Here is a 15,840-nt window from a genome sequence, read left to right as displayed (position 1 = left end):
GAAGCGTCATGGTGCGTGTGACTTAATTACAAACATGTTTTTCAGACTGTACTGATATTATATGAACAATTGTTTTTATTTAAGTTATTTAAACAAGAAAAAAAGTTCAAGTTGCGGAAAGAAAAGGCGCTCTCGTGTCTGTTCTTAAGGCACAGCTTAAACGTCCCAATTTTTGACACTTATTGGCACACCATTTTTAAACCGGCACTGCAGCGAGGTGTATATGCGTACCTTCGACAATGACCTTGACGTCGTCAGGGTGCGTGTAGTAGCCGGACTTGATGACCGGAGGATCCTCGGGGTTCGTGGAGCGCAGCTTTACGTAGCCTCGCGATTTGGGTCGAGTCACGAATGGGATCATGTTGATGGCCGGCTCCCCACGGTGAGGAAGGAAGTATTTGTCGTAGACCTGCAAGCGTGGAATGCAAAGTAATACACACACTTTTTTTTTCTTTTCGCAGTTTTTCGCAGCTACCTGTATAGCTTATGCAAAGAAAGAATGAAAAATTAGCAAATTTTGGGGCATTTGCTTTGTCAGGTATGCTTATCCAGCTATATTGACCCTTCTTCCTCGCTACCATTGATACGCATCCCAAAGTGCAATATTGCCAGATGCAAGAAATGAAACAGAAGCAAATAATCAAATTGTTATAAAAATAACCAAATACGCCTTCATTGTATCCTGTGCCTCTCATTTTCCTTTTGACACCAAGGTTTCCTGTAGATTGAGATCAGGATTGCAATGGGCCTAAATTCTGCGCAAAGGTTTCTTAGTGCTAAAATCGATTATGAGACAGGAAGGCAGGTTAATTAGTACTGTCTGACGCGACATCACGCTTTGATCGCTACGACTATGGCCGCCCGACAATCATAAACTCCAGTCGAGTTCATAGGCCGCATATATGGACACGTGGTGTCATCTAGAGAGTTGCTGAACAACTAGAAATTTTGATTTCATTGTGCTTTTTTTCTTAGAAGGCAGTTTAGTACAGGCAAATCTTCGTTCCGCCTCGGATATTTTTCTTAACAAACATGTTGCTCACGCGCGGTCTCTAAACTAAAATTGTGTTTTGATTAGGTTTCCTGGTGCCTAAACATTATATTTATTTTTAAGTGCCATTAACGTGTTCCGTAGTGATGCAGGAAGATCCGAGTTTGATTTGGACCGCTACTTTTTGCTAAATTAACAAAGTCCTTGAACAGGAGCTACAAGATGAGCAGCGTTTCTATATTCAAAGGAGTTTTTGGAGGCTGTCAATATTTATTTATTATATGTTCAGAGGGCCTTTCTTATTCAGACTTTCAACTTTGTAACGACACATAAGTATTGAGGGTCATGGCAGCTAACTATTGTGAGCTGGTGTCAAAATCGAAAAGCGAACTGATGACAACTCGCTGGCCGCAATCAAAAAAGGCTTACAGCTGAAACATCCCCACTTTTCATTTTGATAGCTTACAGTCTAAGTAGAGTTTTGTTTATTCCAAGTTTATTCATTATTTGTTCCCTTTCACACAATTTTCCATCTTTTACTTTCTGTTATAAAACCTGAGATTCAGAAATGCTTTGAAATTTATATATTTTAGTGAATTTGATATAAGTGAAAAACAAGCTAACATTATAAATTCTGATATATCTTGAACGAGCTATGTCAGCTACCTGTGTGAATATTTGTTTCGAGTACTTCTAAATTAGCCATTTTTATCCAGGGGAAGGAAACTGTGACGGTTTTCGTTTTAAAATTATGCACCTTGTGTCAAATTATTCTGGCGCAGTTTATCTACACTAGAAGGCTCAGAGCGGCACTTAAACTGAACTTGAGGTTTGCTTCTCCCATCCTGAACTGTTAGTTGTAAAGCGGTAGTAAGAAGAGGCAACAATAATAGTTTATGTTTGGCCCAAAAGAAACTCGGAAGACTCCAAATAGCAACGTACTCTAATATTACAATATGGCAACCATTCACACATTATAAGCAAGCGTTGCAGCATAGCACGGAATGGCAAATTTCTTTATTAGTTCTAGTCCTTTCTTTGCCCTCTCAAATTCGCAAATATCTTTTCTTTCGCTATTTGTCCGAGACGAGCAAGCGTTAACTCCGTGGGCGAAATTTTCAAAGGCCAGTCGGTACTCGACGTCGACATCAGGTATACGTTTTATTGTTATCAATGCGCTCGACATCACCTGACACTTGAAGAAGGGCTACTTTAAGCCTTTAGTTTTGTACTAACACCGGTTTCAATTAAAATTTTCGGAGTATTGCTACTCATTCTGGGTGAAAAATGTCACAGGATCACAACACCGCTTCGGCGGCCGACAGCGCGAATTCTCTCTTTCAGCTGTAAGCAAGCATTCGTCACAGATTAAATTGAGAATGTGTCAGCAGTGTGTTGTAAATTGCCTGCCCACTTCTTTATGCAAGGATTAAAGTGTCCTAGCGAAATGCGCCGTGAGGACAGTGTTATAGTTGAGCGGAATGTATGCCATAGTCACAAACCATTTTCTATCATTGCTTTTCAGAGACTAGCGGGAGGATGTACTCTCGACGCGTTTTCTCACACAGTATGCGAAAACAGACCGTCATATGGTCCGAGTGATTCCTGCACAACGTTTCTCTGTCTCACAATTATTATTTAAATAATTTACCTTGGTATACTGCTGCAGAACCAACATGTTAATATGCTAGTATTGAGCTCGAGGCATTTTGAAAATACCTGAAGTAAAACTGGAAGACGAGCTAGATTTCTAAAAGAGGAACACTCTGGCAAATGCCGAAAGAAAGCACGGACCCCTGTACGCCTTTCGGCCTTGGCGACTGCGCTGTTGAGTTTTAGTTTAACTCTTTGGTTGAACTGCTGAACTTTTAAATAGAGACATTGAGCAAGAATCAACAGGGGCTCAAATATTTAAGCCATAATCTCTGTACTACGTATATGAGATAGCAGCATTATGCCTGCAGAACTTACATTTGTCAAAATTTAACGTAAAATGGGACGCCGCATTACTTCTACTGCACAATATTACAGGGCTGAATTGCTAGGTCACCAGAGTATTAAATAGTGCTTCATTAACCAGTTATGATAGCAGGAACCGACTCAGGGCATACTTTTACTGCTTCAGGTTTATACAGTAGCCTTGTCATCAGCTTCAAGTTGCTGCTTTTTCTTAGTTCCTTCTGAATTTATCAGGTAATTTTCAGTTTTCTTTCCTGTGCTTATCTCGCTGTTGCTTCTTAGAAAGGATTATTTACTTCCCGGTCTTGTCCTTTCAGGTTTCTAGATGCATTACATTTTAACCTCCTATATCTGGGGCAAGCAAATTTTACTACACATACCTCTGACTCGATGAATGTTTCCAATTTGCCGTAGCGTTTTTACAATGCTCAAGATTATGCAAGGTCACCGTAAAAACCCTATGCGAGGCTACGCGATAATATCGTTAGCAAAGCCTATCTCGCACAACATGGGCGCTTGCTTCCTTACACCCTGGTCTGACCACCTACGGATGTTGCTGCGTAATATGGTGCACGCTGAAGTTCGTTTACCGCGAAGTAAGGCAGTCAGCCAATGTGAGCAACTCACGGCTCTGTGAGCCCTACGTACACCGATATACGTTCTGATGATGCGAGAGTTTTCAATGTTTTCTATTGGCTTTCTGAATGCTAACTTCAGAGTGCATACATTATTATTAATTCTGTCATTACGGAAAGCTATCGAACAGGGCTCTAGAATTCATGTAAACGCATAGATAATAAGATTTATATCGTAGCAACTAAATTTAAACACCACTACTAAATACACCCTCGTATTTTTTTTAATTTGAGTAGCAGTGTAGGGCCTCACATGGCGCAATGTCAGCCAATAGAATTTTTTATTTGTTGCGAATTTCTCTTTAGTCTTCCCATTACCCAGTAGTAATGGAAAGCTAACGAAAATCGACCCTGTTATTTATTGATTTTCAAAGCAAGTAAAGTACGTGTGCTCAAGACGATGAATTCGAGTCCCTGCTCGACCATGACGCACACGTTTCCTTGCTCATCCACCTGTGACCGGTGACGGGTCGCCCTTTGGAAGAACGCCTTCTAAACATACAAAACTTAGCGAGTCTTGGCTCATACTCTTTTCAATGAATATCCGTGTATTTCGTGTATTTCAGGTTCGTAGATGCGGCCTTCTCCAAAATGAAATCAATAATTACGTCTATTCCTATTCAAAATACGCCTCTAGGCATCTGAGTTTAAATGGCGTGTTATTACTATACCCCCATTTGTCGTTATCTAGGGAAATCAATCGTCATTCAATGCTTACATACTGTAAGCTGCGGTAAGCAACGACACCACCTGACTCGACCAGCAGCACAGAAATAACGGCCATGTGAGACGAGCAAAATGCTCCGATATGATGCCCTGCTTTGGAATTCATCATCATCAGCCTGACTATAGCCACTGCAGGGCGAAGGCCTCTCCCATATATCTCCAACTATCCCGGTTCTGCGCTATCTGCATCCACTTAATCGCTGTGAACTTCTTAACCTCATCCGCCCACCTAACTTTCTGCCGCCCCCTGCTACGCTTTCCTTCCCTTGGAATCCAGTTTGTTACCCTACAAGACCATCGGTTATCCTCTCTTCGCACTACATGTCCTGCCCATGACCATTTCTTCTTCTTAATTTCCACTAGAATGTCAGTAACGTGAGTTATTTCTCTTACCCACTCTGCACGCTTCCTATCTCTTAATGTTACCCCTACCATTTTTCGTTCCATACCCCTCTGGGTTGTCCTCAACTTAAGTAGAACTCTCTTGGTTAGCCTCCACGTTTCAGCCCCATAGGTGAGTACAGGCAAGATGCAACTGTTGTATACTTTCCTCTTGAGCGATACCGGTAAGCTGCTAGTCATAATCTGCGAGTGCTTGCCAAATGCGCTCCATCCCAAACTTATTCTTCTTGTTATTTCCTTTTCATGGTCTGGATGTGCGGTTACTACCTGTCCTAAGTAGGCTTATTCACTTCATTCCAATTCCAGCTACTGTGGGCACAGCAGCAAGGCACCGGATACTTTACCATTGAATATTACTACGCACCTGACAAATAATCACAAGTTGTATGTGCCCATTACTAAGATCTTTCGCATTCCTCCCTGCATTTTCATAGTGATCTCACTTTCAGTTCAGTTCAGTTCATTCGTTCAGTCGTGTCCGACTCTTCGTGACCCTATCGACCATGTCACGCCACGCTTTGCGGTCTCTCACTATCTTCCTAACATCACATAGCTTCATCTGCAATGCCTCGAGAATGCCATCTAACCATCGCGTTCGCTGCCTACCCCTTCTCCGGCGACGCTCTACCTTTCTCAACATCAAATCTTTCTCCAGCGACTCCTCTCTTCTCATCAGATGGCCAAAGTAGCTGAGCTTTAACTCTAGAATTTGACCCTCCAATGAGCAGTCGCTTTACCTCTTGTTTCAGACCCAAGCCGATGAGGAAAGGTTCTGTGTAGCTGGAAGCCGGTGGACCCGTGTTCAGCATGATCTCAATGTCCGGAAAGTCGTCGTTTTGGTCGGCGTACTTCGTCTTCACGAAGGCGATGCCCTCGATGCCTCCAGGAATCGTCCAAGGTCCTGAGTACACGAAAACGTAGTTAAACAGAATTTCGTGAGAATACTGCGGGAAAACCACCGCTGATAAGTTTTTTTTTTTTTTTTTTTTTTTGTATAAGAAGTGAGTTCGTACGTATCACCCAGCACTACTCGTGCTGAACATATCCCATGCCGGGAACATACAAATAACAACACAGCTTACGTTTATTATCTGGCTCATACAACAAAATTATCTTTCATTTCAAAACCTTTTTTTATGAGTACAAATATTCCAGCAACTACCTGTCGTTCGAGGCTTAGTGCTTTATCCTTCGTTCAAGGATCCTTGGAGCAGACGAGCGAAGCTTATGTCTGCAACCCTCGTTGTCATCCACAGGATTCTGCCGTATGACGTAAGGTTACACTGCCGATTGAGAATTGCCGCGAAAACACATCTGCTGAAATTAATCGGAGCAAAAATATTGGTCGACGCTATCAAATCACCAGTGCACCAAAAAAGGGCCAGAGTAACTTATGCAGCTGTCTTAGATATAGTAGAAATATTTCTTGTCGTAGTGTCGCCTGTACATTCAGTCACACTGGGGGCTTTCTATGAAGATATTACTAGCTACCTGCCGTTGCTTTGCCAGTTTCTCAAATAAAATGTTACGATCATGTGCCTCAATGGTTCAAAAATCACACAAGGTCATTATCAATATCTGTGGAACTTGGGCAAAGCAACGTACTGCATTTTTGCGAACGTATTACCGCATCGAATTTATCGTGAACACGGGATGCTTGACATCGCGTAATATCAGCACATCTTAATGGGCTCGTGAGAAAAATGCGTAGGCACTTCAAACATTTTCTGCTTTGAAGTCTTTACAATAAGGTTCTTTAGAAGCTGCCGTATTGTTCGCTGGACTAGCATTGCTCTAATCGATATCTACAGTCTACACAGGAGACATTCTGACAACTCGATCGCCCGAAGAAAATTTGTTGGAGGCACCTTTCCTGCGACTCTTTGCCTGATTTACTTCTTTCTCACCCCTGTTTTCTCTTTGTTCTTTTTTCTTTCTTGCCTTTTTTTCTATTTTTTCTATTTTTTCTCTCTTGGTTGTTTGTTCTTATTGCTGTTCTCACTCGTTTTTTCTTTTTTAATACATCTATTCTTTTTTACTTAGCCTATTCGATGTCGTAACCAATAACCAAGCCTGACATCAAAAATTTGCAATGTTTCTGCATGTTTTTTGCACAATTTTGATGTATTTTGCACAATTTCGACGTTCGTGGCTGTTTTGAAATCTGCACACTAAATCAATGTTCTTCCCTACTTTAGACGTCAAATTGACATCTTTGTCTCAAATACTTAATTTCTCCAACCTCAATCACAATTTGTACATAGGCATATTTTTTCAACCTCTATCTCATGCAGTCATTCGTTTACTTATCAATCAATTCATTTTTCGAAAATGACGGTATGACACCCTCTGTGGATGCGCAAGGCCTGTCCACACTCATGAACCTATAAAGGCGCACGCCTTATACGGTCTACGAGCTGTTGCTCTGTGACATCGTCAGGACATGCTACTTGTTAGCGAGGCCACGCGCAGCAGTGTATACGCGTTACTGCAGTACAGCGTTACTGAGATAGTGCCAGTACGTGAACTCTTACCGGTGTTGTAACGGTAGTACTCGATGGCTCCCCTGACGCCGGTGAATCCCTCGCCCAAGCTGTCATTGAGGTGCACCAACGAGCCAGCTGCCAGAGCATGGTCTTGCAAGTTCTTACCGACCGGCAGGTCAGCGACCACTGGGATCTGCACCAGGAAGATTATCGGATGGGCTCGAAACCAGAGCACTGTCCACTTCTGTCTGTGTCAATGTCTTCTCGTACGCTACAAACTCCTTAAAGGCCACTGCTACGTGAGCGGAATTCACGCCTGATGGCGCGCTTTTATGCGGCCACTTAACGAAACGACATCTCGTTAGCTCATTTAGTATGCATAGCGAAATAATTCATGGGCAGAAAGCTGCAGTTACAGTAGCGCGACAGCCAACCTACCCTAAACCCTTGCAAAATACCGGAGTGCACACATAAGGTAGGTACAATAAAAATTTGGTACATCAAAAAACACATTTACTCATTTCTTACGTAATGTAAATGACGACATATTACACGGACTGTCCTATGGCAATCAGTCGATGACTGTTTCTCTTAGGATACGGGGCGTGCATGTATATAATGGAGGGTCACGTCCAACTGGCGGGAAAATATTTTTATCCTCACAGTCACACTTCAAGCTCTGACACCAAGCAGCATGTAATGGGCAATCAGCAGTCCGCAAGCGCTCGGCAGGTGTAAGATGAGCTCCTAAAGAACCTGCTGCTATTGTACTAACCGGCTGCCATGAACCTGAATCCACATCATGAATTATTTAAACCACGCATTAGTATGGCCAGCATTCCTTGCTGGTGGATGTTTACCAAGCTTAGTTAACTGACTTCAACTGAGCACGGAAGCTCTTGCTTACGACCGCAGGCAGTCGGCGCGTATAAGCGCCACGGGTCCGTCTGAAACCTGTCTAATGACAAAACTCTATGCCATAAGGCGAAATCGAGCGACGAATCCGGTTTTGTTCTGCAACCTCTGCCAAACTCAAGGGGTAAAAAACAGTAGGATGCGTTGTCTGGCTAGCTGGGGCAATAGTTCAGACATGATATAGCTGCGCGAAAAAGGACACAAGACAGGGTACAGGACGAATCATTGCGCCAGTCCTGTGCTCTGTCTTTGTCGTCTCCTTTTTCACGCAACTATATCAAGTCTGAAGGGGAAAAAGCAGTTCATCGGAAATGAGCGGGTCCTCATGAGAAGGGATTACCGATAGCTAGTCATAGCCGCTCTTTTTTTCTCTTTATTGCAATCACAAAAAAAAAACAGTAATTGTGAGGTCTACCAACACGGACAGAACAAAAGACAAGGGCGCAAACACGGGCGCTGAATACAGACATCGTTTTTAACACGCCAGACGAATCTAAACAGTAATAACCCAAGAACCTTGAGCCGCATTTAGTGACGTAACATTGCGAAAATTCTGTTATTTTGTTACTGCAATTGAGGACTGAGTTTGCGGAAGCCAGACAGATACACAATTCGGAATAATGATTATAGCTTGCATTAAATTCCTGAAAAATCTATCTCGTTAACTATGCGCCTAGATCTGCGTGACACAGCGTCGTCACAAGTTCACATTACCTCACCAATATTGAATGGAAAATGGCCTGATGCCGTGGTAGTCAAGCGAAAACTTTTGTTTAAGGAGGCATTTGTAGAACATCCCAGAAAAAAAAAATACTGCGCCCCAGCAGTCCAAGAAAACAATCTGAATTGTTACATTCTTGTTTCCTAGAACATCATGGACTTCCCACGTTATCAATTTCACCCTTCTTTGGTAACCACTTTTTAACCATCCAATCATCCCGCGCGTGTTAGTAACACTTTCTCGCGCTATGCGTTACACGTCGTCGTGATCGTCCCCATTCATCCTTGGACAATGGATTCGAACACACCGCTATCACATGGCCTCTTAAGGCGCGGTAAACACAGAAGATCGATGGACTTCGCCAAACCCCAATTTTTTTTTTGCACAATTCTAAAACAAAGTTTACCCGTGTTCAGAACCGACTCGACCCACCCTCGAAATTAGGTTAGAAAATCGTCAAGTGCGGACTTAAAGTCGAGATTTGGACACCTTCACACGAAACGGTGTCAGTTGGCGGAGAAAAAAAGTCTGCCTTTTTTGTTTCTCACTAGATTGCGCGTTACAGCGCGACAGTTGACGCTGCTAAATTCATAGTAGGCGACTTGCAGAAATAGTATTCGCAGTCGTACTGAGTAGAATGACGAGGTGTAGTATGACAGAGGTGTTAACACGACCGAGGTAAAGAACCATGACCTCTATGTACGCGCTCAGTAGCGCATTCAAAGCTTCTGCGCCTGCGCAGTGGTGCTGAACTCTTGGCCTACATCCCCAGCTGTCTTGAGCAGAAGCAAAAAATATGCTTGAAACAAAAAAGTGCGTTGCAGCCCAAGCTACGTACAGATTACCCCAGTGCAGACATGCATGAATGCTGTTCCATGTTTTAGTCGCACCCATGTACAAGGAGCCACAAGATGAGTTGCCTCTGCCGATACAGTACGGAGTTTATCTATAGACGGGCCACTGTCCCTAAATCAGAGCCTTTATAGATGGATAAAGAAAACAACAAAAGAAATACACGTGTCGCCATCCCAGGATGAATTCGCAGCAAAAACGTGTTCACGGAAGTTCTATTCGGTTGTTCATCTCAGTATCAACTCTGTAGTGCACTTTACTTCGAAACGATAGGGAGTGCTTCATTTCGGTATGCCCGCAGTGGATTTCAATCTAGTGCAGGAAAAGTTTTCTAAATTCTGTATTCTCGCTAATAAATATATCCTTGCTGTCGCTCGTAGACAAAGAAACGGACGACAAATGACGGAGTTGTCATCAGCGGCGCTCTAACAAGGGATTCTGAAAGTTTTATCATCATAAAAGGAGGGGAAACGCGCCCTTCTCAAGCCAAGCGCTCACGATGTCGGCCTCTAAAAGCCTTTATTGCCTCATACTGTCATTAGCAACCATGTCGGCAAATGTGTCCGCGTATCGAGAGCGAGAGTTAAAGATCAATTATCAACCTTGTCGTTCACCGGGGAATCGAACCTCCATCCTTTGGATCCCAGCGCTTTACCACTGCGCCAAGCCCTGGAGTTTCTTCTTTCGGTATGGTATTTATTACATGCGTTCAAATGCAGGAAAGAGCTATATACATTATTTACAAAGTAATCAGCCTGCAAGCGAAAAGTTCAATTGAAAAATACAACACCAGATCACACAACTTAGCACAACGTCCCTAAAACGGTGGCAAGGAAAGGCAAGACATCAACAATTGCAGCCAGTCCGGTTGATAGCCACTATCTTCGTAAGTGTCTCTAAGCTGGTGCACCATCTGGCCGAAATGAGTAGCGGGGAAGACGGGAAGCTCAGCATTCCGATCCAACATACGCGCTTTCCACAGGCTCTGCAGTCCAAGGAGGAACCTCATGTCAAAGGGTTCATGCTCATGTTCAGTGGCCATTAAGTAACACACTGTGGGAATTCAAAATAAAGACTTTCTTCTGTGTTCTTTGCAGAACTTCCCAAAGTAATATTGCAACTTTGCAGGCAACAAAACAGTGTTCGATGGTTTCAGGTGTATCACATAGCCAACAATTAACGGAAAAAACGAAAATATGTTTCTGTGAAGCCACACTTTCACAGCCAGAACTTCAGCATGAATTTTAAAGAAAAACGTTTTAGTAGAAGGCGAGATTTGCATTTTGAGTAGCCTTTTTAACAAATTATGCCCCATACAATTAGAATAGAGTGAACGATATAAGGAAGGCGAGAACCACATATATATCAATTCTTTGTATAACTTTTTTTATAAAACAGAGAATAAGTACTCATAAGAGAAGCGAACTGCCTAGTCCACCAGCAGAGACAGGTCTGAATAAGTTATTGCGCCGCATAGTCTCAAAACTGGAGGACCATATGAAAGTCGCAAACGTTCGGTGAAAGCTTTGGATGCAATGCCTCGCGCAATGGAGTACCTGCAAAACATAATATATTTTTGTAGCCCGAAACATGTTACAGGCCTGTGCTCGACCATAAAATGATAGATGGTGCGGAACAAAAGTTTGAGCAAAGCTTTGGAGTGCCAGGACCGGCTTATTCCAGTAGCGCCCACTAGACTTGAATGAATGAAGGGGAACTCCAAGGTAATTGGAGGAACACGAGACTGTTCAATTCCAGCATAATGAGTCGCCTTGCTCCCCATGAACCGAACCACAGAAGCTAACTTTTAGGCCTATTCATTTGAGCGCCAGGTACAATGCCAAACCGCTCAATGGTGGTCGCAATTTTGTCAACGCTGAGTTGATCAGTGTAGAAAAACGCCAAATCATCGACGTACGCAATCACTTTGACTTCATTACTGAAGGCAACATAACCACAGATATTTCTATTTCGCAGTACACTCAAAGTTGCTCTATGTAGAGGGCAAAGAGCAGTGCTTCACGGATGACCGAACTGGCACAGGTTCTGAGAGGCGATCATTAGCTATCAAGCGAGTGGAACAGTTGTCGTAATAAAGCTACACTCCTTTAAGTACAGTTAATCCAACATTTGCACACTCGAAAAGAGAAAACAGAAACGAATGCCTAACATGATCAAATGCCTTCGCAAGGTCAATCTGGAGTAGAGCAAGCTGCTCATAAGAGCCAGAGCAAGGTTCGAGAATAGAGGATGGATGGATGGATGGATGGATGGATGGATAGATGGATGGATGGATGGATGGATGGATGGATGGAATATAGGAGCGTCACCTTTAAAACGGGGTGGTAGCAGTAGCTATCATGCTCATTTTTCTCCCTAAATTCTAATTATTGATATAGATTGGTTAACTAAACCATCATCCTATTTCTTAAATTTTTGTTTCTACAGTACTAACATTATGTCACTTCTCTGCTTTTAAACCACCAATCTTCTAGTCGCTTTTTGCTAGTTTCTACCGCCGGTTTATTCACCCGGCCACTGGTATCTCTAGCGCCGTCTAGTGAAAGAAACACAAACTGTGCGTGGCGGCCATGTTTTGATCCGTCAGCCCGCGCCTCCCATAGAGTGCTGCTAACATGCGCCTTCGTGGAAGCCGTGATGCACCGCAAGCTGCGTTGGAATGCTCACAAACGATTGTTTCCTTTTTTAACAACACAGTAGTCGCTTCTAGCGCCAAGCTCTATTCGGAATGCTAGCATGTTGCTGCGTGCCCTTCTGCAGCCAGCGCACTGTAGTAGACGCGCACGGAATGAAGGTATACGTGTGTATGCGACAGCTCGTTTGCAATCCTAATCGTCTTTACAGGTGTCACTTGCATCATGTCAAGCATTACTGCACGTCCCTCTGACTGGAAGCTAGCTCACAGAATGTAATAGGACCTAAACCAGCGAGGTTGTTTTGCGTGCTAGTATATTCTAGGCACTATAGTGCTATGGAGCTGTGTGAACTTGAAGGATAATCTTATGCTGCGATAGAGGACACGGGAGAAGGAGCAATGAATATATAACGAACGTATAATGCAAATAGGTCCGTTGGAAAGCTTTTGTATGTAGATTGCATTCTCCATTCTGTATCTGACTTACGACAAGGGCATGATTATCGAAACTACTTTTCACCGTCGTACGAAGTGCTAGTGCTTAGTGCAGAGAGCAAAACGGTTGTCAAGGGCGCCCGAGCTGCGTGTTTCACGCTGTAAAATCGACTGCCAAACCCGCGGCGTCTTGTAAAGCAGGAAAAGATGACATCTCACTAATGTGCCGTAATATGCTCACTTCCAGCCCGTTTCGAAAAGCGTTATCGCCTTATGATGCGTGCGAAATCCGGTACGTGTCCAGAACGCGCAGCTCAGGTTTCTATTCTGTGCCTATAAATACCTGCCAGCGCGGCCAATAAAATAACGAAGCTTGCGTTTCACTTTTGTGTGTTTTATTGAGTCGCCCGATGATCCGCTAATTGACAGCCACCTGAAATTTAGTTGATTTTGTAAATATGCCGATTTCTTGTTTATTTCTTCTGTCAGATAGTAGACATCTGATGACTTAATCTCATATGCAAGCGCTGACATGGGAAGGTTCGGTAAAGAGGACCTCAGATGAAACGAAAAGAAATTTGAATAGTCAATTCACATTACTGCGCAGTGTTTGTGGTTGCTGTAACTGGCTCTGTTCATAAAATCAGATTTTCGTAAGGCCGCTAAAGGTATGACGCGAAAGATTCTCACTCCAAACGCGCGCACGCACGCACGCGCACACACGCACACACGCGCGCACACGTGCGCGCGGACGATGTTTTCCTTATTCACGTTCTAAATTTTGTTTTAGTTTTCTTTCATTTATTTATTTTATTCATTCAATCAATTATTTTCTATATTTTACTTCATTTATTATTTTACATTTATATACACATATACTCAGCACCAGCAAACAGTGCCTTTCCATTCTGAGCCATTTGACACCTGAACACCTTGTTCAATTATTTCTATAATTCAATTATTCAGAAGATAATTGCGGTTCGTCAGAGTTTAGCACGGACAGTCAAAGAGCGCCAAACCGGCCCGGAAAGCCAACAGGCATCCACTGATAAGTTTCGCTTTCTTCTCCGAAGCGACGCTGATGCGCAAACCAAGCAATCTGGCGATCGTCTCTCATGGCTTCCAAGTAAACAGCAAGGGAACACAGGCAAAAAAAAACGAAATAACAATCTACATATTATAAAACTTTGGATGATGTATCAGGATAAGGATGACGCTACGCGGATCAACGAGGGGTCCGTGCACGACAGTTTGTAACTGCGCTCAGCAGCCCGTCCGGTGGGCCCAGCCACGCTTTGGCTGTCACAATATGCATTTAGGCATCGCTGACAAAAACCGCCAAGGACAGAGGAGAGGTCCCTCGACCAGGTAGTATCTTCTCTTGACATCGAAAGGTCGGTCCAAGCACAGTACACTAGGTTACAACGTGGCAAGCGGGGAAAGAACGGCGGGCACTGACGGACGGAGACGGGGGTGGCGGATAAAGGGATCAAAATATGGCGGGCAGCGCGGCGATGGCGATGGAGCCGCACCCTTTGGAACGGGCGATCACAGCATCTCTGTCCGAGCTGAATCTGGCACATAAAAATAGAAAGAAAAAAAAAGAAAAGACACAAAGGGTTTCCGGGCTGTCCGCACACTCAACTTCCGTCCGTCACTACCGGATTTACGCTACTCGTTCATGCGTCCCTTGCCGCTCCAGCCGCTGCGCCCACTAACATTCCAGACGTCTCTTTATAACCTCCACCGTCTGCTGCCGTGCCCGCGCCGACGGAGAAGCCCAGTGCCTCTGGCAGCGACGCCGCGCTCGGAACTGGGATGATGTCTCTACATCGGAGGACCACGTGCTCCAAGGATTCGTCCTCCGCTCCGCAGATGACGCATGCTGTCTGGCCCTCAGTGAACTTTGCTCTCCACTGTCGCGTTTTCAGGGCACCGCAGCGAGCTTCAGCCAGCAGGCCACTTCCCAGAGAATTCTCGTACCACGGCTCCGGGCGAATCTCCAACTTCTGAGAACTATAGAAGGCCAGGGATGACTTTGCACCGAACGCATTCATTCCGCTCTTTCAGCTGCTTTCACTTCCTCCTTTAATTTCTTCGCCCGACTCCCGGCCGGTCTGTGGGTCCCCATTGCATTCGCCAGGCACACCGCTTGCAACTTGTACCGTCGCTGCAGCTTAGCTCTGCGCCTAGTCCACCCTGTAGATATCCCTGTATAGATCAGGTGTGTCCACATCTGATAAGCCAGGCTATTGGCCAGAAGGCGCATTAGCCTCTCCTCAAAGCTTGTTTTGGCCCCCGCCTCTCTCGCCACGAATGACGACCATCCAACTTCTCCTTTGGATCAGCAAGGCGCTCACGGTTGGCAGGCTTACTTTTGTAAACTCTCTATTTTACGTGGAATATGTATGTTCTTTTATATAGATCGGCCCCTGAAGCCACACGTCTGAGGAGCCACGCCCCGGATCGTGACACGCTCTTCATAATTGCCCTTGTCTACAGTGAAAATGATTGCGGGATTCTACGAGTGACAGATAGAACGCCGGTGAACTTTGATGCGTTCAGTGAAATGCTGATTGTGTTCGACAAGGGGCGCGCAATTTACTGTCACGACAGGTCATGACGCGACAAGGTAAATAATGAGCTAGCCCGAGCTCTCTACTTCCAGGTAGCCGTCGAGCCCCCTGAACATTGGGCGTACGACGGGCATCTGCAAATCATCGACCATTATAAATTGGGACGTAGACTGGTACCCCCCCCCCCCCCCAGATGTTAGCCTAAATAATGAAAGAAGTTGTAGCATGGAGGCGGCTACAATCTAATACCTTCATGTACCTAGGCTGGGCGTTTTACGCGCTACCCAACCTTAGGGACAATGATCTGTGCAAATACTGTGGGGCGAGAGGGACACTTGACCACATAATTTGGGAGTGCCCATAATCCCCGAGGATAGGATTAAATATAACTGGTAGAGAAACCTGGGATACTCTTCTGCGAAGCGCGGACCCTGCCATCCAGCACCGCTCCGTCCATCTGGCGGAAGAGGCCGCAACAAGCCAAGG

General features: G+C 44.4%; 1 protein-coding gene across 1 annotated transcript in view; it reads right to left on the bottom strand.

Moving 5' to 3' along the window:
• The window catches only part of LOC146194395 (glucose dehydrogenase [FAD, quinone]-like), a 75,163-nt gene that overhangs the window by 11,077 nt on the left and 48,246 nt on the right, over window positions 1–15,840 (bottom strand). The window contains exons 7-9 of the mRNA XM_084596049.1: window positions 7,248–7,392; window positions 5,451–5,614; window positions 232–409 (exon numbers count right to left, since the gene is read on the bottom strand). Of these exons, the coding sequence (XP_084452175.1) occupies window positions 232–409; window positions 5,451–5,614; window positions 7,248–7,392 (487 nt within the window). The remainder of the gene's footprint in view (window positions 1–231; window positions 410–5,450; window positions 5,615–7,247; window positions 7,393–15,840) is intronic.

Source organism: Amblyomma maculatum, chromosome 3, assembly GCF_055883805.1.
Source record: "Amblyomma maculatum isolate TAMU_Amacu chromosome 3, ASM5588380v1, whole genome shotgun sequence".
Lineage (NCBI taxonomy): Eukaryota > Metazoa > Arthropoda > Arachnida > Ixodida > Ixodidae > Amblyomma > Amblyomma maculatum.
The sequence above is the reverse complement of the archived record's forward strand: the minus strand, read 5'-3'. Positions and strand labels throughout refer to the sequence as shown.